Below are 24,836 nucleotides of genomic sequence, written 5' to 3'. Positions count from 1 at the left end.
TGAGGCAGAGACAGTTATATGGCGTTAGGCGACAGGTCAGCCATGACCTCATTGAATGACAGGGTGGAACAGACTATAGGAGTTAAATGGGCCCCTCCGGTTCCTACGTCAGTGCTGAGGGGGTGAGCTGACGGGAGATGATAAATCATTTGCCCACACCTTTTCTCGCAAGATGCTTGGGGTGGGAGATATAAATCAAATAATAGGGGCTGAGAAAAGAAATCATTTGCTTCTCCTGTAGGTTGTTGCTGGTGAATTAATTGCCTGCTCAGACTGCTCGCTGATAACCTTGTGTTAATGTATTGGTTTATGCAGGTTGTTCGATAATCCCTGGCTTTAGACAGCCCACCATTAGTGGTGCAGTACATATACTAGTACAGCAGAAAGCATGTAAAGCTGTCCAATGTCAATGAAGAGATAACACTTGTCAAAGGAAAAAAGTGCTCGGTTTTCTTTTGGATGAATTTTTGTACTCATCAGTTTTCGAACGCTAAGATTGGAAACACGATTACAGGTTTTTGCCCTCAGCATGGAGTGGATCCAGATTAGCAATCAGTAGGATTGGGGTCTCCAGGAAATGAACATTCATCTTCCGTACACCGCAGCGAGCAACCAGGAGGAAAGATATTTTCCTTTTATTGGAACATTTTTACCTATTAATTTTAAAACATTCGACGTGGGAGAGAGAAAGAGTGGTTGGACCGAAAGTCGCAAATTGTCCAGTTGGGGTAAGGCCTGTTCTCTAGCTAGCGGAATGCCCCGAGGATGTCAGTTGGAAGCTTAGTGGTGGTGGTGGTGGGGGGGGGGGGGGGGGGGGGGGGGCAGGTCATGTGACGAATCGTCCAGGAATATGACCAGCCAGAATAATCCACGGACCCCCTGCTTCATTTGGTAGGAGGCTGCTTCAGGTTGTGACTTTCTCAATCTCCAGCAGAAAACGCCGGCCGGGATTCCCACCGTGAGTCTGTTAGCCTGCACCGCAATGTTGAAGATGGCAATCTAAGAAGTGGAAGGAACATGCTCCTGTCATCAACAGAAGTCAATAAATCTCTGGTTTCTCTTAGCTCTAGGAAGTAACAGTGGGAGTTGCTGAGGAATTTTTTTGTTTTGGCACCAGCCCATCTTCCCTGTTCATAGCTGCAGTTTTAGGATTCAGTCCAGTGTCAGTGCTATGCACATTGGAATGTGCAGGACTGGGGAAAAGCAACCCACTGAAGTCTGGTCCCCAGTATTTTCATTGATTCTCCAATCTTCAGGCTTTTAAAATCCAACTTTGGTCTGGCCAACCACAACTAGCCAACTTACTTGATTCCCCTTTAACTGTTTACACCCCTAATTGTCTCCTGCACAATGGGTCTTGACCCTTCACTTTAGTGACTTCCTCGATATTATGTTTACAATCATAGCATAACAACTGTGTATAGACAACCTTTGTGATTAGCAACAGAAAAATTGATGAATCTCAGTTTTTGACACTGAGGATTCAGCTAGGAGGCTGTCTGTGGGGGAACGGTGCAGTAACGTCTTAAGAGGAACAGGGGGAAATCCTTCAAATTATTGTGCATAGCAGGAAAAGGGAAAAAGAGACAACTTGCATTTCTGGAGTACTTTCCCCAACATTGGGATTTTCCAAAGTGCTTGACAATCAAGAAGTACATTTGATGTAGGAAACATGGAAGCCAATTTGCAGTGTGTCAGTAATCAGATTATCTGCATTTGGTGAAGTTAACTGAGCGGTAAATGTTGTCCTGGACACTGGGGATACCTCTCCAGCCTTTCTTATAATACAATAATTTTTATTGTCACAAGTAGGCTTATATTAACACTGCAATGAAGTTACTGTGAAAAGCCCCTAGTCGCCACATTCTGGCGCCTGTTCGGGTACACGGAGGGAGAATTAAGAATGTCCGAATTACCTAACAAGCACGTCTTTCGGGATTGTGGGAGGAAACCGGAGCGCCCTGAGGAAATGCAGACACAGGGAGAACGTGCCGACTCCGCACAGACAGTGACCCAAGCCCAGAATCGAACCCAGGTCCCTGGCCCTGCGAAGCAACAGTGCTACCATGCCACAAAGTAATGTTTTTTCATCCAATTGAGAGGGTAGTTTTGGTCGTGGTTTAATGCTCAATCTATAGAGACAAAACCTCTGGCAGTGCAGCATTCTCTCAGTACAATGCTGCGGAGTGCCAGCTTAGACTTTGTGCTCAGTGGAAGGCAATAGAGGGGGAAAAAACAAAGGCTATTTCTATCATTTCCCACTTTCAGCACGGAAGCCACTTTTGAAAGGAGTACAAATCCGAGGTGGAGCAGCAACATTGTTGTGGCTCTCTGGAGGGGAGCATTGGTTACAAAATCAGGTTCTGTGACCTCCAACGGTCAAATGACTTATCTCATGAATTGACACTCCTGTTGCAAAGTTTAATGGACAGAAAACTACAGGAATCCTCTGTCTGACTTCCCAATATGTGATGCCGGTGGGAGCTCTGCACCACAATGTGGATGTCTCAAACAACCTCAAAAGTAAATAAATGAAATGTTATGAGTTGATTTGTGTACCTGCTCCTGCTTCGTTACCTTCCTGCGGCGGAAACCCAGCAAAGTTGAGGCAGGTGAAGATCGGGAGAATTTCCCAACAACTAACGCAAATTGAGGAAATTGAAGTCTGTTAGGTCTTCGAGAGTAAATTATAAGGAGGGATTACTTGTATTGTACATACGCATTTAGGGGGTGATCTGATTGAGGTGTTAATTAGATTAATTAGGGGAGATATGGAGAAGCTAGTTCCTCTGGTGGGGGAATTAAGAACGAGGGGACTTGGTTTCAAAATTCGAGCCAGGCAGTCAGGAGCAAAATCAGGGAGCACTTTTTCACACCCAGGATAATGAGGAATATGATTCTCTCCCTGCGGAAGGTGTGGATACTGGGGGCATTGGAGCTTTCAGCCGGAATTCTCTGCTCATTGCGAATCAATTTTCCTGCTGCAGCTTTGCTAGCAGGTTTCACAGTGGCACCTGGGGCGCGCCACCAACAAACGGCATGCCACCGAGAAACACACGGCTGGGGGACCGGAGAATCACGGCCTTCAGGTTTGAGACTGATAGATTTCTGTTTGGGTAAGGGTATTGAGGAGTATGAGGTTAAGGCAGGTCAGTGGAGTAAGGGCCAGACCCACCAGATCCACCAATGATCCAATGGAATGGCAGAAGGGGCTCAGAGGACTGACTGGTCTACTGTGAGCATATGGTCCAGTTCAGGTTATCACTTACTCTTTCCATTTATGTTGTACCTACTCCCAGGCTCCTTTTTCAACAGCTTTTCAAGCACATCGTTGAAAACATCGTTGACTTTTAGGAGTTCAGCTTCAGTCTTCGTCCCATTCTCAGTGAACGTCCGGTTGAACTGTGGAAGTTCAGTCAGGTTCTGTTTCCTTCCTTGGGTTAGTTGTGGTTGCTCAGGTTCCTCGCTCGGTGCCTGACTGGGCAAGACTGCGGAGAGCAGGGTGAACTCTGAGTGGCCCATTCTGGGCAAAGTTACCAGTCGTGGGTAGTAAAAGGAATTGGCTGGATGGGACGGATGCTTGGCTGTTATTTGGAATATTGTCTCCTGAGGGTTGGTGGCAAAGTTTGGAGATGAAAATGTAAATCCGCTGTCTGTCCCAGCATCCCAAGGGAATAGATCCAAGGTGTAGGATTCTTTCCAATTATTCCTCTCACACAGGTTGATACTGTTAGCGCCAAGAAACCAATCTGGACTGGGAATTATACGCACCAGAAATGACACCTAAAGAATAAAGTGAGAAAGGTTAGTTCCTCAATTTTTGTGTTAAGCTCAAAACGAGAAACAAAACAGTTTGACTCGCAGAGGAAAGAACTGGAGAATCCCAACTTTAGTAACTTTACAAAAAAATCCTAGGGGCTGAAATTTGCTGTGGGGGCAATGCAAAGTAACTGGAAGTGAATCGGCAGCGAGGAAAACATAATAGGTGGAATTTAAAAGTATTGCTGAGTTGCTACCACCTGTTTTGTACACAAAATATTTATTTTATCCCTCCACAACCCCATTGTCCACCCTCCTTTTCTCAAGGCACTGAACCATCGGAGGCAATTTTAACCTGGCAGGATTACATTGGGGTGTCTACCTGTTTTACTCTCTGACTGGTTTTACCATTGATTTTAGTGCCGAGTAAGATTGAGCTGAGTTGTAAAACCGTTGAGTTTCCTGCATGAAACGTACAGCACAGGCAGCCATTCAGTCCATCATTCCTGTACCCATAGGAATTCAGTCCATCATTCCTGTACACATAGGAATCCTATGACGAGTAACTCACCTTCTGACCTCCCAAGGCCTGTCCACCATCTACAAGGCACAAGTCAGGAGTGTAATGGAATACTCTCCACTTGCCTGGATGAGTGCAGCTCCAACAACACTCAAGAAGCTCGACGCCATCCAGGACAAAGCAGCCCGCTTGATTGCTCCCCCATCCACAAACATTCAAACCCTCCACCACCGACGAACAGTGGCAGCCGTGTGTACCATCTACAAGATGCACTGCAGTAACTCACCAAGGTTCCTTAGACAACACCTTCCAAAACCACGACCACTAGCATCTAGAAGGACAAGAGCAGCAGATACCTGGGAACACCACCACCTAGAGGTTCCCCTCCAAGTCACTCACCACCCTGACTTGGAAATATATCGCCGCTCTTTCAATGTCGCTGGGGCAACATCCTGAAACTCCCTCCCTAATAGCACAGTGGGTGTACCTACATCTCAAGGACTGGAGGGGTTCAAGAAGGCAACTCACCACCTTCCGAAGGGCAAGTAGGGATGGGCAATAAATGCTGGCCTAACCAGCGACGCCCACATCCCGTAAATGAATTTTTTGAAATTTGAGCTCTTCATATGGAGCTATCTAGTCCAATTCTACTGCCCTGCCCTTACCCGTAATCTCTCCTTTTACAAATACGTATTCAATTCATCCTTCAAAGTTGTTGTAGGAATACATTTACTGTGTCCTCCACTGCCATTTCAGAAGGTGGGCTGTCCATTGATAATGTGGACTACCTGCCCCATTGATGGCGATACAGTGACTATTGAATTGAACCCGGGTCCCTGGCACAGTGATGCAGCAGTGCTAACCACTGTGCCGCCAAATCCTCTCCTTAAATAAGGAGACTAATACTTTGCACCAGCTTGAGTATGTTCTCCATCACTACCTTCTTCACAATGCACATATCCACATTTTGTGCCATCTTTAAATTTTGCCCTGTACAGCTAAGCGTATGTTATTAATATAGATCGAGAAAAGCAGTATGCTATTACCAGCCCCTGGGCAACCCCATCATAGCACCTCCCTTCAGTCCAAAAAGCAACCATTCACCACTACACTCACTAGCTAATTTTCTATCCATGCTACCATGGTCCCTTTTAGTCCATGGGTTTCAAACTTTGCTGACATGTCTATTATGTGGCTCATCATCAAATGCCTTTTGAGGGTCCATGTACATGACATTAACCAGATGAACCTCATCAAACCACTCTATTACCTCATTAAAAAACTCAACAAGTTAGTTAAACATGATAACTCTTTGCTGGGTTTCCTTAATTAATTCACACTTGTCCAAATCACTGTTTATTGTGCCCCTGATAATCTTTTCTAAAGGTTTTCCCATCAGTGACGGTAAACTGACAGCAATGTGGTTGCTGGATTTGTCCTTTTGTTTTGAATAGGGGCGTAACATTTTGGGATTAGGAGTCACTGGAATGGTGAAACGTGGTATGATGTATAACAGGTAGTTTTGCACACTGATAGTGAAAATTAGCGAGTGTCGGCAGGTCAATCCTGTTCTGCGCAATTTCCAGTAGAATTGTACAATGATCAGAAATGACAACCCTGGGTAATATCGCCTCTCAGTAACCCAGCTGTGGCACAATAAGTAGCCCAATAATGTCAAACCCGATCATGGCACAATCCTGGTTGACATCATCTGAAGGATGGCACCATTGGCGGTGCACCCAAGCAACAGGAAATCAAGCATTTAAAAGTCTGGGCGGGCCTCTTATGTATCCATTTGTCTGACTATCAACCATCAGGCAAGGCTTTAAATGGGCACCAACATTCTCACCTAAAGCAGGTGAGAGACTCTTTTGATATACACATCAAAGGTTTAACACCTGTGGTAAGACCTTGACTGCAACTTTCAAGGGGAAAATGGGTGAAGCACAAATAGCCCACGCCACTCTAATTTTTCCAGGTAATGGGAGACCTGACCAGCGATCTTGAAGCGACTGTTGGTCACCTCTCCCAAATGGTAGGGAGTAATGTGCCCATTCGGTAGCCAAACTAAAAATCTCTCCTGATGAGTTATTTACTGAGGCTTCGAAGAACTTTACACAGGAACACCAGCGATACGAGCAGGAGTAGATCACATGGTCCATCGAACCTGCTCCGCCATTCAATATGATCATGGCTGATCTTGGGTGTCAACTCTATTTTCCCAACCACTCCCCATATCCCTTGATTCTCTGAGAGACCAAAAATCTGTCCATCCCAGCCTTACATATATTGAATGATGGAGCGTCCACAACCCTCTGTGGAGAGGACTCCTAAGTTTCACAATACATTCACAAGGGGTCATCGTTGATGGATATTTCTGTGATTGGAAAGCTGTTTGGGGTTCCGCAGAGCTCAGTATGAGGTCCCCTGCTTTTTGTGGTATATATTAGTGTTTTGTATGTAGAATCCCTACAATGCAGAAGGAGGCCATTCGGTCCATCGAGTCTGCACTGACCCTTGGAAAGAGCACCCTACCTAGGCCCACACCCCCAACCTATCCCTGTAACCCAACCCAATCTTTTGGACACTAAGAGGCAACTTAGAATGTCGAATCCACCTAACCTGCACATCTTTGGAATGTGGGAGGAAACCGGAGCACCCGGAGAAAACCACGCAGACACAGGGAGAAAGTGCAAATTCCATACAGACAGTCACCCAAGGCCTGAATTGAACCCGGGTCCATGGCGCTGTGAAGCTGCAGTGCTAACCACTGTGCTGCCGTTATATGTAAATGTAATGGGCATAATCAAGAAGTTTGTAGATGACACAAAAATTGGTTGCATGGTTGGTAGTGAGGAGGATTGCTCTAGACTGCAGGAAGATATCAATGGACTGGCCAAGTGGGCATAAAAGTGGCCAATGGAATTCATCCCAGAGATTAGGGCAGCACAGTAGCATAGTGGTTAGCACAATTGCTTCACAGCTCCAGGGTCCCAGGTTCGATTCCCGGCTGGATCACTGTCTGTGCGGAGTCCGCACGTTCTCCCCGTGTGTGCGTGGGTTTCCTCCGGGTGCTCCGGTTTCCTCCCACAGTCCAACGATGTGCAGGTTAGGTGGCTTGGCCATGGTAAATTGCAATTAGTGTCCAAAATTGCCCTTAGTGTTGGTTGAGTGGGGTTACTGGGTTATGGGGATAGGGTGGTGTGGGCTTGGGTAGGGTGCTCTTTCCAAGAGCCGGTGCAAACCCGATGGGCCAAATGGCCTCCTTCTGCACTGTAAATTCTATGATCTATGATTTGAGGCAATGTCAAACAAGGCAAGGAGTACACAATTAATGGGAGAATACTGTAGAGGAAGTGAGGAAGGTTGGAGGGAATCTCCACAGATCCCTGAAGGTGGCAGGACAGGTCGATAAGGCGGTTAAGAAGACACACGGAATCCTTCCTTTTATTAGCTGATGTACAGGAAGGTTATGCTGGAACTGTGTAAATCATTAGTTAGTCCACACTTGAGTACTGTGTACACCTCATTACAGAAAGGATGTAATTGCACTCCAGAGGGTATGGTGGAGATTTACGAGGATGTTGCCAGGACTGGAGAATTTCAGCAAGGAGGAAAGATTGGAGATGTTGGTGTTGTTGTTCTGCTGGGAACAGAGGAGGTCGGGAAAGATTTGATTGAGATATACAAAATTGTGAGAGGGCCTGGATAGAGTGGATGGGAAGGATCTATTTACCTTAACAGTGAGGTTAGTGATTAGGGGCATAGATTTAAAGTGATTGCTGGAAAAAGTAGAGGGGAGATGAGGAAAAGGTTTCTCACCCAGAGGGTTGTGGAGTCTGGAACTCACTACCTGAAGGAGTAGCAGAGGCACAACTCATTTAAAACGTGTCTGGATGTGCACCTCAAGTGCTGTAACCTACAGAGCTACGGATCAAATTCTGGAACGTGGGATCAGGCCGGGAGGCTTGATTTCCGGTTGGTGCAGTCACGATGGACAGAGTGGCCTCTTACTGAGCCATGAACTTACTCTGATTCTACATTAAGAATAGCTATTTTTAAAATCAGATTTTATCATTAAAATGTCTAAATATATAATATTCATCTAATAATTGCAATTGTTGGTGATGGCCTTGCCTGGCCTAGCTGATAGCATTCTAACTTGCCATGTCAGCTTTGAACTGCATGAAATAAGTTGATATTCCAGTGCAATATTGGAGGAGTGCTGCAATGTCAGAGGTTCCGCTCATCAGATAAGACCTTGAACCAAGGCTCCTGTCTGGTTATTGAGGTGATCAGGGTGACATTAAGGATTCCACGGCAGTGCCAACAGAAATTAGTTCTCTTGGCCAACATTCCCCACCCAACCAACACCACTAAAACGGCCTTATTGGCCATTAATCTTAATGTTGTTTATGGGATGGTACTGGTATTGATGACTGCCATGTTTGCAGTCCATAAACAAATCAATTTGTGAAATGTTGAATATTATAATATATAGAATCATAGACTCCCTGCAGTGTGGAAGGATGTTATTCGGCCCATCGAGTCTGCCCCAACCCTCTGAAAGAGCACCTTAGCTAGGCCCCCGCCCTATTCCCGTCACCCCACCTAACCTTGGGACTCAAAGGGGTACATTAGCGTTTCCAATCCACCTAACCTGCACATCTTTTTTTTTAACGATACAGCGCAGTACAGGCCCTTCGGCCCACGATGTTGCACCGAAACAAAAGCCATCTAACCTACACTATGCCATTATCATCCATATGTTTATCCAATAAACTTTTAAATGCCCTCAATGTTAGCGAGTTCACTACTGTTGCAGGTAGGGCATTCCACGGCCTCACTACTCTTTGCGTAAAGAACCTACCTCTGACCTCTGTCCTATATCTATAACCCCTCAGTTTAAAGCTATGTCCCCTCGTGCCAGCCATTTCCATCCGCGGGAGAAGGCTCTCACTGTCCACCGTATCTAACCCCCTGATCATTTTGTATGCCTCTATTAAGTCTCCTTTTAACCTTCCTCTCTCCAACGAAAACAACCTCAAGTCCATCAGCCTTTCCTCATAAGATTTTCCCTCCATACCAGGCAACATCCTGGTAAATCTCCTCTGCACCCGCTCCAAAGCCTCCACGTCCTTCCTATAATGCGGTGACCAGAACTGTACGCAATACTCCAAATGCGGCCATACCAGAGTTTTGTACAGCTGCAACATGACCTCCTGACTCCGGAACTCAATCCCTCTACCAATAAAGGCCAACACTCCATAGGCCTTCTTCACAACCCTATCAACCTGGGTGGCAACTTTCAGGGATCTATGTACATGGACACCTAGATCCCTCTGCTCATCCACACTTCCAAGAACTTTACCATTAGCCAAATATTCCGCATTCCTGTTATTCCTTCCAAAGTGAATCACCTCACACTTCTCTACATTAAACTCCATTTGCCACCTCTCAGCCCAGCTCTGCAGCTTATCTATATCCCTCTGTAACCTGCTACATCCTTCCACACTGTCGACAACACCACTGACTTTAGTATCGTCTGCAAATTTACTCACCCACCCTTCTGCGCCTTCCTCTAGGTCATTGATAAAAATGACAAACAGCCACGGCCCCAGAACAGATCCTTGTGGTACGCCACTTGTAACTGAACTCCATTCTGAACATTTCCCATCAACCACCACCCTCTGTCTTCTTTCAGCTAGCCAATTTCTGATCCACATCTCTAAATCTCCCTCAATCCCCAGCCTCCGTATTTTCTGCAATAGCCTACCGTGGGGAACCTTATCAAACGCTTTACTGAAATCCATATACACCACATCAACTGCTCTACCCTCATCTACCTGTTCAGTCACCTTCTCAAAGAACTCGATAAGGTTTGTGAGGCATGACCTACCCTTCACAAAGCCATGCTGACTATCCCTGATCATATTATTCCTATCTAGATGATTATAAATCTTGTCTCTTATAATCCCCTCCAAGACTTTACCCACTACAGACGTGAGGCACACCGGTCTATAGTTGCTTTGGACTGTGGGAGGAAACTGGAGCACCCGGAGGAAACCCACGCAGACATGGGGAGAACGTGCAAACTCCACACAGACTATCACCCAAGGCCGGAATCGAATCTGCGTCCCTGGCGCTGTGAGGCAGCAGTGCTAACCACTGTACCACCGTGCAAGCATCGTGTAGTTTTAAGGTAACATATTTTCTTCTACTCTCGGCTACTGCAATGTCAGTAGAGGTTCCATCATGCCTTTATCCTTGTAATGGAATGTCACTGTTGGGCATGCATGACTACTGTCAAAATATGTAATCTTAAAGTAAAAATAAGATTCATGTCTGATACTTGGAATGCATGGTTCTGATTGACTGGGCTTGACATCAGTATTTATGTCTGAATTTCAAAGGAGATGGGGAGATTAACCGACTAACTATCCTTTTTTCATTAAAATAAAACACATTTCAACAAACCTCTGGACAAGTGAGAACAGTAAAAAGAAAAACCTGGACTGGATAACAGTACAAGGCGGCAATCGTAAAAGGACTGGCTAAGGCCTTGCCAGACGTCAATCATTCTGATCCATATAGATTCTGATATTTGACTGATGTTGAAGATTTTAAATTTATATGTTCTTATGAGAACCCTAGGGCCTGATAAACAAAATGAACATTATGCAAACTGATCAGCATTTCCTACAGCATTACAGTAATGACACTTCATAAGTACATAATTGGCTGTAAGGTGATTTAATGTCTTTCCATAAATTCCGGTCTATTCAACATTGGAGAGACTAAACGCAGACTAGGTGACCGCTTTGCGAACACCTTCAGTCCGTCCGCAAGCAGGACCCAGACCTTCCTGTCGCTGCCATTTCGACTCACCGTTCTGCTCTCACGCCCACATGTCCGTCCTTGTCCTGCTGCAATGTTCCAGTAAAGCCCAGCGCAAACTGGAGGAACAGAACATCATCTTCCCATTAGGCACGTTACAGCCTTCCGGACTTAACATTGCGTTCAACAACTTCAGACTGTGAACTCTCCCCTCCACCTTCACCCCATTTTTATATCTATCAACTTATTTTCATTTCTTCCATCGATCTGTTTTTCCCTCACCATTGTCCCCCCCACCACACACTACTTGGCCCATCTGTTCCTTGACAATTGTGCCAATTGTCCTTTGACACAATGTTAACCTTTGTTCTGCCATTAACACATTCTAATCTCTTTATGTGTCACTCTCAGCACCCCTCTTAGCATTAATCACCCCCATTTACCTTCCCTCTATCTTTCTGTCTACGACATCTTTGTCAATCTCCATCCATCGTTGGCTCTCTATCCAGCCCCCCACTGCTCCATACCGCCCCCCCCCCACAACAGTATAAATATGACCCTATTTCCAGTTCTCTCCAGCTGTGACAATGAGTCATCCAGATTCGAAACGTTAGCTCCCTTCTCTCTCCACAGATGCTGTCAGACCTGCTGAGATTGTCCAGCATTTTATGTTTGTGTATTATATAAATACTGCTTCTTTCTTTTTAATCTTATCGCTGCATTTTGAAGTGAAGACTCGCATAGCTCAGTGAGTAATATCTCACCTCTGAGTCAGAGAGTCCTGGGTTCATTCTCGCTCGGGCACAGGATCCTGCTTGTCACTCCTCTGCACTGTTGAGGGAGGGCTGTAATGTCAGCGGCAACATCTTTGGGATGAGAAATTAAACCAAGGCCCGTCCTCCCAGCTCGACGTAAAAGATGCCAAGCCACTATTTTGAAAGGGAGCAGGGTGGCCTTTGTGACCCGGCCAAAATATATCCCTCAATTAACATGACCACAAAACAAATTTGCAGAGGTGATTACAGGGCTGGACACAGGTCCTAAGCTCTGCAATTACATCCCTAAACTTCACCTCTGCCACCTGTTTAAGATGCCCCTTAAAACACCTTAAAACTCAGGATGTGATTATCTGGTTGAGAGACTAAGTGCTCCCGGCAGCGGGGAACCGCAACATTTTCGTGCTGCCAGTAGGAGCTCTGGGGAGGCGCGATTCCATCCTTGCAATTGGGCCAGTACGCTGCCTACGTGTATCCCGCCCGACTCCCAATACCCCAGGCGAGTGATTCGCTGGGGTCGGGAATCCCGTTGTGAGCCTGACCAACTGGAACAGCTGTTAAGCGCTCCACTCAGCCCAGACTCTCACTCCAGCTGGGAAGATGGCTGCTAAAAGAGCTGCACCATTCTTCCTTGACGTGGACATCTACAGGATGGGAAGGGGCACCCTCTACCCCAGGGTGGGGGCAGAAACACCGGCCAGTTGTAATGAATCAAGCCTGGGATGAGGTGGCAGATGCAGTGAGTGCTGGCGGCCTCGCCAGGTGGACTGGCATGCAATACAGAAAGAAGATGAACCGTCTCCTTTGAGTAGCTCGGGTGAGTAATCACCTGGGCTATCCTGGCATCAACCCCCGTCCTTGATCCCTGAATTCTTCCCCCAAACCCTTATATGCCAGTAACACTCCTACTAGCATGTCTCTCAGAACCTATCCTCCAAAAAACCCCAACACTTGCCCTGTCCTCTTTGGCCAGATGCCTTGCCCACATATGGTACCAGTTAGAACCCCCAACCCCCTACTAAAACTGGCGTGCCGGCGTCTTGTTATGTCCTTTCTGGGTCCCCAAGGATAAAATGATCCACAATTGAAGGGAGCATCAAAAGGCAGGCAGGGGCATGCTTGAGATACTGGTCCAAGCCCCCTTTGAAGAAAAGGTCATGGAATTCACGAAGGAGGCCGAGGTGCGAGCTGTGACTGACATGGAGTTCGGCAATCGCCGAAGACTGAGAGCCCACTACAACTTTATCCAGATGTTCCATCTCAAGTGAGTCTTTCATCTCTCACAGCCCTGTCCTTCCCAAGGGCCGACCCCATGTCCTTTGTCTTCCAGGATCCCCATCAGAGAAGACCGGGCCATCCGGGGTCACAGCCCTGCCCTCCAGACCCTCAGAACACCCCGTAGCAGACCTCCGGCCTCTGGGTAAAACCCCAACTTCTCACCAGCACCATCCAGCAGTACAGAGACTATCACCTCGGTGCGACGTGTTGGTGATCAGGCTCCTGGGTCTGGGTCACCCTCAGTGAGCACCACACACAAGCTGCAGCACATAAGGTAAACCAGAGGAAGAGGCCGGCGGAGGACTGCCCAATCCCAGGGAACAGCTGTCCCCGAGGCAGTTGTCCTGCCTTTGGAAAAGGTTATCTCATCACTGGTGTGAATGCAGATGCAGAGCCAGTGTTTACAGGAGGGGGTGCCAGCAACATCCCAGCACTTGCAAGTAAAACCGGAGGAGTCCAATTGTCTTCAGTACAGGAGATGTTGCCGACAACGGTGGCACCCAGGCCAACACTGAAAGGCCTCTGCGACGGAAGGCCTGGGGCAAGATGGCAGAGCCATATGTCAGGGCGTCCAAGGCTTGGGTCACATTGTGCTGTCCATGGCTGAGGCGCAAGACAGGGGAGCCCAGTCACAGGCAGACATGTCCCGGGCACAGATGGACATTGCTGTGGTGCTCCAGAGCTTGCCCCATTCACAAAGGATCATAGGTGAGGACATCGAGAGCATTGGCCAGGCAATGACAGACCTTGGCCAGTCACAGAGGGACATAGAACATAGAACATACAGTGCAGAAGGAGGCCATTCGGCCCATTGAGTCTGCACCGACCCACTTAAGCCTGCACCAACCCACTTCCACCCTATCCCCGTAACCCAATAACCCCTCCTAACCATTTTGGTCACTAAGGGCAATTTATCATGGCCAATCCACCTAACCTGCACGTCTTTGGACTGTGGGAGGAAACCGGAGCACCCGGAGGAAACCCACCCAGACACGGGGAGAACGTGCAGACTCCACACAGACAGTGACCCAGCGGGGAATCGAACCTGGGACCCTAGCGCTGTGAAGCCACAGTGCTGTCCACTTGTGCTACCGTGCTCCCCTGCTGTGAGACAGTCACAGAGGGACTTGACCAAGACAGTGAGGGACACGGCTCACTGGTTGATGGACATGCCCTCGTCACAGAGCACCATGGCTGAGGGCATCGACTCGATGGTTCAGGTGAGGGTGGGCCTCCAGGACTGGCAGCGGCAGATGACATTTAGGCCTCTGGAGCTCACTCCGGCTGCCCCTCTGTCCCATGGAGTATCCCGGGGGCCAGCGAGCACCCCGAGAGAGGATCCCCATCCTGGGGCATCCCACAAGAGAGACGCTGGAACACTACAACCCTTCTTGACATTGGTACATCTGCTGGGCAGTGGGCAGAACAGGGTGGCACGTCGTCACCTGTCCTGTCTGGAAGTCAGCCGGGCCCATCGAGATACAGGCCCTCCAGAGGACGACCACCAAGGGCTTCACAGGGGAGAGGGCAAGACGAACAGCAGGCCTGCCTGCAGCTGGGCTCCCAATGACCCAAGCCTTGGACGACCTGAATGAGTGCAGCTCCAACACTCAAGAAGCTGGACATCATCCACGATGAAGCTGCTCCCCCTTCCATAAACATTCAATCCCTCCGCCACCAACAAATAGTAGCAGCTATGTGTGCACCATCTACAAGATGCACTGCAAGAACTCACCAAGGTTCCTTAGGTAGCACCTTCCAAACCAATAACCACTACCATCTCGAAGGACAAGGTTAGCAGTTATCTGGGAACACTGCCACCTCCAAGTTCCCCTCCAAATCACTCACCACCCTGATTTGAAAATATATCGCCATTCCTTCACTGTCGCTGGGTCAAAATCCTGGAACTCCCTCCCTAACATCAATGTGGGTGTAACTACGTGGCATGACCAGAACATATGGGTATGGTTCTCTGGCCCCCACGAACAACGTTCACACCTATCCTCCACCCCAAAGAAAAAAACACCCATCCTTGTCTTTGTCAGATGTGCCCTGTGCACCACCTTGAACTGAACCAATCTGAGCCTAGCACATGAGGAGGTGCTGTTGACCCTGTGAAGAGCCTCACTCCACACCCTCCCACCCAAAACCGGACCCAGCTCACCCTCCCATTTCCTCTTCACCTCATCCAATGGAGTCTGCTCTGCCAACAGGATCTAGCTATAAATATCCCACCTGCATCGGCCAGAGATAAGATCCTATTCAAGAAAGAGGGTGAAGGTGCCAAGGGGGATGAAGAAAACTCCTTACGGAACAAATCACAAATCTGGAAATACCTAAATAAATTTGTCCTTGGGAGTTAGAATTTGTCCAACAGCTCTTCAAAATCGGCAATCCTACCCTGCACAAACAGGACCCCAAACGTCTCCAGACCCTCCTCCCCCCATGACCTGAATATCGAATCTACACCCGCTTGCACAAAGAAATGATTACTACGAATCAGGACTAGCAACAACATGGAGCCGAGTTTAAAATGTTGTCTGAACTGCCTCCAAATCTCCACAGCGGACACCGCTACCAGACCTGAGGTAAAGTTTCCAGAGGAAACTGGAAGCGAGGCAGTTACCAAGGCACCCAAGCTAGGACCACTACAAGAGCCCGCCTCCATCTGCCCCCATATGGAATTCGGACCCTTGAGCCACCCCAGTACTTTTCAATATTAGCTGCCCAGTAAGAAAATAACAAATTAGGTAAAGCTAAGCCACCTGACTATCTCTCTGGAGAAACTGCCTACGAATCCTTGGAGTCTTTCCTGCCCAAATGAAGGAAGCTATCAATTTGTTGACTCTAACAAGGAAAGATTTGGCGTGAAAAATGGGGAGATACTGAAAAAGAAATAAAAACCTTAAGAGGACAATCATTATAATAGTCTGAACCTTGCCTGTCAAGGACAGGGCCCAACGGGGATTCCAACTCTTCCCTTCTCTCCCCCTCCACCACCGGTAAGGACAACCCCTCCAAAAAACTCGTCATGGGTGAACCCTCCTCCGGGGGCTCCGATCTATAGAGTTTTCGATCAAAGGCTTCAACCTGTTTACGGACGCTCAGTTTGGGTACCGCTAGGGTCACTCAGCTCCTGACATCATTACAGCCTTGGTTCAAACATGGACAAAAGAGCTGAATGCCAGGGGTGAGGTGAGAGTGACTACCCTTGTCTCCACTTACCGACTGTTCACTGTCTGAATGACTTGGGCAGCTTTAGTTGGCCAATGTGCTTAATGTGAGATCGGTCATACAATATCTTGGTTCTATTTATATCTTTATGTTTATATGTAAAATAAGATGATAATTGGGTCCAGAAAAAAATCTTTCAATTGGCTTATGAAAAGCAAACCAGTAAACATTGATCTGCACAAAATGGCAATGCACTTTGTTCAATGTGGGTGTCAATCCAGATGGTAAATGGTTAGCGCACTTTGGCGAATATGGCTGGCTCTCTGTGAAAACCAAGAGTGGTGATAGTGGCAGGGAACTGTACTCGCTTTCTTGTGACTTTTTTGTCTAAAGGCAGTAACTATGGGTTGGCGACTTTTACAGAGGGTTCTGGGAAGCAGGGAAATTGGCGTTGGAAGTTCAAACTTCCAAGGTAAGAAATTTGGAATAAATACTTAACAAGTAAATTCAGCAAGGCCAGGAGTTGGGCCTTACACATTTCCAGCATCTTCCCAGCAAGCACTCTGATTACACATGGGGCCTTGTCAGCTTGGCATGAGGCATGAAAAGTTTGCCTTTATGCACATGTCAAACACTGGTCAAATAACGGACTCCAAATGTGGGACAAGTAATGCACTAGTGATCCTAGCTGCAAAATGTAGGAAGTTTCACTTTAGAACACTGACGTACCTCACCTTGAGGAGCAGAGAAATATTGAGGAGAAGAGCAAGACACAGCTGAAGCTTCTTATCAGATGATGTTTGTGGTAAGTACTTGAGAGTTATGTGACCTCATCTCAATCATACGATAAAACCACAACCTTTGAACCAGGTCATTTATCCCATAAATACCCTTCTTAACTCCACAGCAGGCTCGTGAGAAAATGCAGGCACAGTGTTTCTATGGAGTTCACTGTCTTTCGACTTTTGCTCAATTGTCACATTTTTCTCACATTTCAAACATGCCGACATGAAAAGAAAATTGTTCGTCCTGCCATTTTATCTCCTTGTTTGTAGAAATCCTAAAACAGCCAGTGAGTGCCACACTTAACATGGCTTACGCTAAAATTACAGCTCCTGCCCCACTCAAGATGGCAGTCTAAGCTGAGTGGTTTCTGTGATTATCTCTAAATTCAAACACTTTTATGCTGTTGAGGATGATTTTTATGTGCAGTGCCATTCACAAATGCTGGGATAGTCAAGCAGTTTGCGTCCATGTGCAGCAAGACCAGGACAACATTTAGGCTTAGGCTGGTTAGTGGCAAGTGGCATTTATGCCACGTTAGTGCCAGGGAATGGCCATCTCCAACAAGGGGTCACCTAACCATCCCCTGCTTGGGATTCAATGGCAATACCATCACAGAATTCCTGACTGTCAACATCTTGGGGTTGGCCAGAGGGTTGGGAAGTTAGTCAGGTAGGGGGTAGCCAGGGGTTAGGAGGTAGTTGGGTGTTAGTCAGGGGGTTGAGGGGAATTGAAGGGGGTCAGTATGAGTGATTGGGGGGTCAGTTCTGTAGTTACCCAGGAGTCAGACAAATATTTTTCTGCCTAACATTTCTTGTATAACTATCCAGGTAAGTTAGTTGGGACTATCCAAAATAGGTTGGCGACTTTTGGCGGAGGGTTCTGGGAAGCAGGGAAATTGGCATTGGAAGTTCAAACTTCCAAGGTACTTCCCTCAGAGATTAATCCGTCAGGATTTCCACAGGGTCCCAACATGCATCTTGGGTTTCTGATGATCCGGGCTTTGGAAAATCCAGGTGGAAGAATGGTTGGAACACAGCTTGGAGGCTGTTTGGCCCATCATTTCCCTGGTGACTCTCTACAAGAACAACTCAGCTAGTTCCACTCCCAGCCCTTTTCCCATAGCTTTGTAATTTATTTTCTGTTCAGTGCTTATCAAATTCCCTTTTAAAAGCCCCAACTTACCCTGTCTCCACCACACTGTCAAGCTGTGCTCTCCAGACCCTAACCATTTGCCACATAAAACGTTTCTTTGCCAATCACTTTAAATGGGTGACCTCTTGTTCTTAACCCTGTGTTTATCCTGTCTCGACCTCTCATGGTTTTGAACACATTTGTGTTCATGTTTATATGTTAATGTGTATATGTGCTAATGTATATGTGTGCGTATGTATGTATATGCGCGCATGTATGTGTGTGCATGTGTGTGTTTATATATGTGTGTATATACATGTGCATATGCGTGCATGTATATGTATGTTTATGTGTGCGCATGAATATATGTGTATGCATATGTGTGTGTATGTGTCCATGCATATGTGTGTATGTATATGTGTGTGTTTGTGTGCGTGTGTGTACATGTATATATGTGTGTACATTCCTGCGTGTGTACAAAAGGTTGTGTGCGTGCGTGTATATGTGTGCATGTATATATATATGTGCGTGTAAATATGTGCATGTATATGTGCGTGTATATGTGTGTGTGTGTATTTGTATGTGTATGTATACATGTAAATATTTGCAAGTATATGTGTGCGTGTATGTGTATGTCTGTGCATGTATATATATGTGCGTGTAAATATGTGCATGTATATGTGCGTGTATATGTGTGCGTATGTATTTGTATGTGTATGTTTACATGTAAATATTTGCATGTATATGCGTGTTGTGTATATGTATGTATGTGTGCATGTATATGTGTGTATGTGTATGTGTGTGTGCATGTATATGTGTGTGTATATATGTGTACATGTTTGTGTCTCCAACAGCAAGAATGACACTAATGGCTTGAGATGTGGGGCTCTCCATTGCGATCCACACTGCCATATACATTCAAACTTCATGGATGAGGAAGGGCCACCAGATATTGATAATGGTGCTGCACACATTGGCTACACATCAGAAAGAGACTCTGCCTTCGGGACTGCAGCAGAGATGTCTAAAAGTCGAGAGTGGATAAAATATATATCATTGCATTGGAGAGTTACAATACACATGTTGAGTTAAAGAAGTTTTTTGTTCTTTTTACTTACAAGAGGGTGTGTAGGAGTGACAGTAAATACTGTGCTGGAATTCCCTTCTCCTTCCATGATGGGGTTGGTGTGAAAGCAGCTCTGCACAGCACCTAGTGTAGCGTTCATCTCTGCTGTTAGAGTTTCATGTTTTCCATCCTCCACAAACATTTTAATACCAGAAGAGGCCACGGCCCCTTCAGCCCACAGAGTGAAGTCATAGTTGTGGACACAGCCTGCAAGGGCAAAGGGCCAAGAATGAAGAGACTTTGGATAATGGTGACGTATGTTCAAATAACCTCTCATTGATCTCCCATCAGTTATTCGCTGTGAATGGTATTTCCCCCCTTGACACCAACCACACTGAGATTCAGTATCATCACCACAAACTGTCACCACGGGTATGTAACCAAAACAATTAGCCAGTATTTCTTGGTATAATCTGATCCTAACAGCAGTACCTGTTTCCATCCCATATGAAGATGTCATTCTTTCTGAATCCCATTAATATAATTACAGGCCGTCGTCGACTTTACGATACTTGCTCCAACATGATGACATACCATCCAACAAATTCAAATGTTCATATCGATGTTCTGCACCGCCCATCTCCCTCACTCAGTGTACAGCGTGGTACCATATTTCTAGGTGAATTTTTAGCTTATTATTTGTGATTTTTAAAATGTCAATATGATTGTTATTTACAACATAAATACACTAATGTTATATTACGCGTCTAAAAATTCTAGGTTATTTTGGTGAAAATAAGGTATAAGGGCTTGGTTCAGGAACCAATCCCCCATTTATAACATTGTTCTTATTGAAAAATTGGTTCCGAGTTATGATGTTTCGACTTAAGATGTGGTTGTCTCAACCAACTGAACTAATTCCTTTATTTGATTGGGTGACTTTGCAACAATTCAGAATAAAGGATGACCAAAATATTTTTTGCAGCACCATTTCCTATTTTTTCAAATAAATGTCTAATGTGTAGACTGATTGATTGACTTATTTAACTTCCACGCTGCTGTAGAATGCAGAGTGGCACAGTGGTTAGCACTGTTGCTTCACAGCGCCAGGGTCCAGGGCTCAATTCCCGCTTGGGTCACTGTCTGTGCATTCTCCCCGTGTCTGAGTGGGTTTCCTCCAGGTGCTCCGGGTTCCTCCCACAAGTCCCGAAAGACGTGCTTGTTAGGTGAATTGGACATTCTGAATTCTCCCTCAGTGTACCCGAACAGGCGCCGGATGTGGCGACTAGGGGATTTTCACAGTAACTTCATTGCAGTGTTAATGTAAGCCTACTTGTGACAATAATAAAGATTGAAGAAATTGCATACACTAGGCACTTCGTGACGTATATTGTAAGCTAAGAAGAGTTGATCTACAGTTATTAAATTAAAGGTTTACTATCTTGTGGAATCATGATATGTTTGGTCATGATGCAGTTCAATTGAATTTACAGTTCAGTTGAATTTATATCATTGTGCTGGGTGATTTTTTGATACAATGATTTCAAATGATTAAAGGTTTACTATCTTGTGGAATCATGATATGTTTGGTCATGATGCAGTTCAATTGAATTTACAGTTCAGTTGAATTTATATCATTGTGCTGGGTGATTTTTTGATACAATGATTTCAAATAATTAAAGGTTTACTATCTTGTGGAATCATGATATGTTTGGTCATGATGCAGTTCAATTGAATTTACAGTTCAGTTGAATTTATATCATTGTGCTGGGTGATTTTTTGATACAATGATTTCAAATAATTAAAGGTTTACTATCTTGTGGAATCATGATATGTTTGGTCATGATGCAGTTCAATTGAATTTACAGTTCAGTTGAATTTATATCATTGTGCTGGGTGATTTTTTGATACAATGATTTCAAATTCACAAATGACATTGGTGGGATTTGAACTCACATTCTCTGTGCCGAGACCTTTGTGATGGGAATCATGGGTGGGATTCTCCGCCCCGCCAGGCCCGTTTACCGGCATGCCCCCACCGGCAGCGGGATTCTCCGTTCCCGCAGCCGATCAATGGGGTTTCCCATTGTGGCCACGCCCACGCCATCGGGAAACCCACGGGCGTGGGTGTGTTACCGGTGACGCAGTGGTTCCTGCCCATGGAGAATCCCGCAGCATGTTTTCCGGGACACAGCCACCACTCTGTGATCTCAGGGATTCCCAAATTTGCAAAGAGGCCTCAATAGGAATTAGAGATGTGCAAATAGCTAAACACCTAAGTTATACCCCACACAAGACTTACGGGGCTGGAGCAATCAATCAGCCCGTGAACCTTGCTAAATACGAACTCCCCCTCTAAGAGGGCGGGAAGCCCGAGATCATTCATGTTTAAGATCAGTATAAAGTCGGGGCAGCACGGTGGCGCAGTGGTTAGCACTGCAACCTCACGGCGCCAAGGTCCCAGATTCGATGTTTCGTCCCCACAACCGAAAGATGTAGGGTAGGTCGACTGGCCACGCTAAATTGCCCCTTAATTGGAAAAAATGAATTGGGTACTCTAAATTTAAAAAATAAAACAAATAAGATCAGTATAAAGTCGACCCGGTATGGAACTGACAACAGGCCGGGCTGGGATCTATTGGAGATTGTAAATATAATTGCTTTGCAATAAACCAAGTTTTCTTTTTGCCAACTCGGTCTGGACTCATTTGTGGCCTCTCTTTATGTCTCAACGTGTATAGCGGGCAGCCATCTTCGGGGTCTAATGAGATAGCTCACCCCATCCCCTGATTGTGAAGCTGAGCCAATCATTTAGCTCTTGCGAAACGGGTGCAGCACTGTTAAATATCTAGGCCAATGGATTCAGAAGGAAAATGGTTCTCTCGTTAGATTTCTTTTCATTTATCACTTGCTGGCTGGATTGATTCAACTTGTTCTCTGTAATAAGATTTCTTTTAAGCAGAATGTGAGACGTTTAGATTACAAATGCAACCAAACGTCGTGACTTACCGAAAATCATAGACCACTGGGCTGGAGGTCTGTGTGTCGGATATTGCTTTGGAAAGGAGAGACTGTTCCACTCTGCCAGGAAGCTGAGGGAGTAGCTTGCCGGCTTGCTGGCTTGGCAGTGGATTGCGTTGGCAGTGATGGCCTGGTAGACGAGGAAGGGCCAGATGAGAAGAGGATTCATAATACTGGAGTTTGGAAGCCAGAGATCAATTCAGGGTGAATTTTACATAGCGAGATGGAGCCTGGACTCGACAGACTTCTGAATAAACAAACCCTTTGACCTCCACGGGATGGAATTCTCTACTCGGGTTAATGTTTACTAAAATCAATCTCTTGCGAAATAGATTCCCTCCTGGCTCCCATTTCATGCACTTTAGAAGGTGCAAGTCAGAAATGATCTTTAGAATAGGACTTCAGTTAGCTGGAGTATTGTTTCCAATTCTGGGCATCACCTTTTGGGGAGGTTAAGGACTTGGAAGGGGGTGGGTGGGGCAAGATGGTGGCTGCAGTGGAGATTTAAGGAAACTCGGCTTTGTGGAGGGAACTACAGAAGCTGAGATTATTCTCCTCATGATGTAGAAGTTTAAGGGGAGGTTTGCCAGCGGTGTTTGTAACTTTGACAGAGTATATAAGGATAAACTGATTCCGCTGTCATAAACGGCTGGAGAATTGCCGGGTCCGCGGCCACGCATGCGCACGGCGATACCTGCAGCGCTTCTGCCGTACAACATGGTGCCAGCCGTGCGCGGACCTGACCTGCCAGATAGTGCCCCCATGGACACCCCCTGGCCACCCCCCACCAGTCCCCCCCAGCCCTCGCAGAAGCACCCCCACGGCCAGCAGCACGGCCCCCGCCCGATTGTGGTGGTGCCGGACACAGTCCGCAGCCGCCACGCCGGGTTCCTGCACGGCTGGGACCATGAATGAACTGCGCGGTTGTGAACTCGGCCCATCAGGGGCAGAGCATCGGGGAGGGCCTTCAGGTGACGTCCTAAGACGGTCCCAATGGCGTACGGTGCGCGCCGCGGTGACGCCCTTTCCGAGGGTATGCGCAACCTGCGTAAAACAGGCGCCACCCCCGATCCGGTCATAAAAATGGATTCTCCGCCCGATCGCCGATTCCGAAATCGCTGTCGGGAAACGGAGAATCTCGCCCAGGTTATTTGCCCATTTATTTTATTGCTGTTTGTGGGAGCTTTCTGTGCGCCTATTGGCTGCTGCATTTTCTACGTCATCGTGGTGACAACACTTCAAAATGGAGTTCATTGCTTGTAAAATGCTTTGGGACGTCCTGAAGCTGTGCATGGTGATATCTGAATGCAAATTACTTCTTTAATCTTTCTACCAGGGTGGAGCAAGACGGATGTAATTTGAAAGAAAATGTTGATTTAAAGAGACCATTACATAAATCAGTGCAGAGGGTACAACAGCGGCGCAGGACAGTCACGGGGTTGGGGGACACAACCGGCCCTTTAGCCTCACGGTTTTGTTCACCCTCGCCGTCACCTTATGTAATTCCCGTTCAACCACTCTGTTTCTCTTCCATCAAGTTTCAACAAGATACGTCTGATAAGGATTTTCTGTGTTCAAAAAAATGTACCTTTTTAAACGTTCCATATTCTCAACCAAGGCCTGTGCAGGCAATCTTGTTTCGTAACAAGTTACCACATTTGTGCAAATGCTGGTGTCATCTAAACGTGATTATTAACTGCATTGTAGAGTCCTTAATTCTAGATTCTCTTAAATATTGCATCTTGTTGGAAGTCAACATTGTAACAGTTGTCACGATGTATCTCTCTCGGTCACGGTTTAGTTCCAAACAAAAGATTAGCTTTATATCGAGCTTCCAGATAATTCGCCAACAAAGGAGAACACTGTATTAAATATTTATCACTGAGTTGCTAAAAACATTATGGAATCATGGCATTATGGAATCCATTTCAGCAAAGAAAAGGGCGTGTAAAACAATCACTGAAAGTCACTTCTTTGTTCCTTCTCGCCGGTTCAAGGTACTGTTTCTGGAGTATTGGTAGCTCATCGCCTCAATCCAGCTCAAAATGCTCAACCTTCGCATGTGAACCCAGGAATTATTTGACTGTGGAACCCTTTACACTGCCCAATGTTTCCATTCGTCGGCAAGACTCGGAAGGGAGATTTAAAGCTCTTCAACGAGCTGAGTCGCTGAATCCATCTTGTGAGGTGAGGCCAGGAAATCTACGCCAGTAGGCTGGAGCTTGGATTGAGTTTGAGAGTCTCAATCAAGTTCAGAGTGTGGCAATGTAATTGGCTGCACCTAAACTGGAGGAAGGAAAACTTAATGGGCGGCACGGTAGCACAGTGGTTAGCACTGTGGCTTCACAGGTTCGAAACCCGGCTTGGGTCGCTGTCTGTGTGGAGTCTGGACGTTCTCCCCGTGTCTGCGTGGGTTTCCTCCGGGTGCTCCGGTTTCCTCCCACAGTCGAAAGATGTGCAGGCTAGGTGGATTGGCCGTGCTAAATTG

The 24,836-nt window shown here is 46.4% G+C and overlaps 1 protein-coding gene across 1 annotated transcript in view; it reads right to left on the bottom strand.

Moving 5' to 3' along the window:
- The window catches only part of LOC140393301 (spondin-2-like), a 28,076-nt gene extending 5,473 nt beyond the window's left edge, over positions 1 to 22,603 (bottom strand). The window contains exons 1-3 of the mRNA XM_072479607.1: positions 22,337 to 22,603; positions 19,380 to 19,594; positions 3,270 to 3,783 (exon numbers count right to left, since the gene is read on the bottom strand). Of these exons, the coding sequence (XP_072335708.1) occupies positions 3,270 to 3,783; positions 19,380 to 19,594; positions 22,337 to 22,517 (910 nt within the window). The 5' untranslated portion in view covers positions 22,518 to 22,603. The remainder of the gene's footprint in view (positions 1 to 3,269; positions 3,784 to 19,379; positions 19,595 to 22,336) is intronic.
- Positions 22,604 to 24,836: the final 2,233 nt, after the last annotated feature.

Source organism: Scyliorhinus torazame, chromosome 16 (genome assembly GCF_047496885.1).
Source record: "Scyliorhinus torazame isolate Kashiwa2021f chromosome 16, sScyTor2.1, whole genome shotgun sequence".
NCBI classification, from domain to species: domain Eukaryota; kingdom Metazoa; phylum Chordata; class Chondrichthyes; order Carcharhiniformes; family Scyliorhinidae; genus Scyliorhinus; species Scyliorhinus torazame.
Note: the sequence above shows the minus strand (reverse complement) of the source record. Positions and strands in the feature narration are given on the sequence as shown.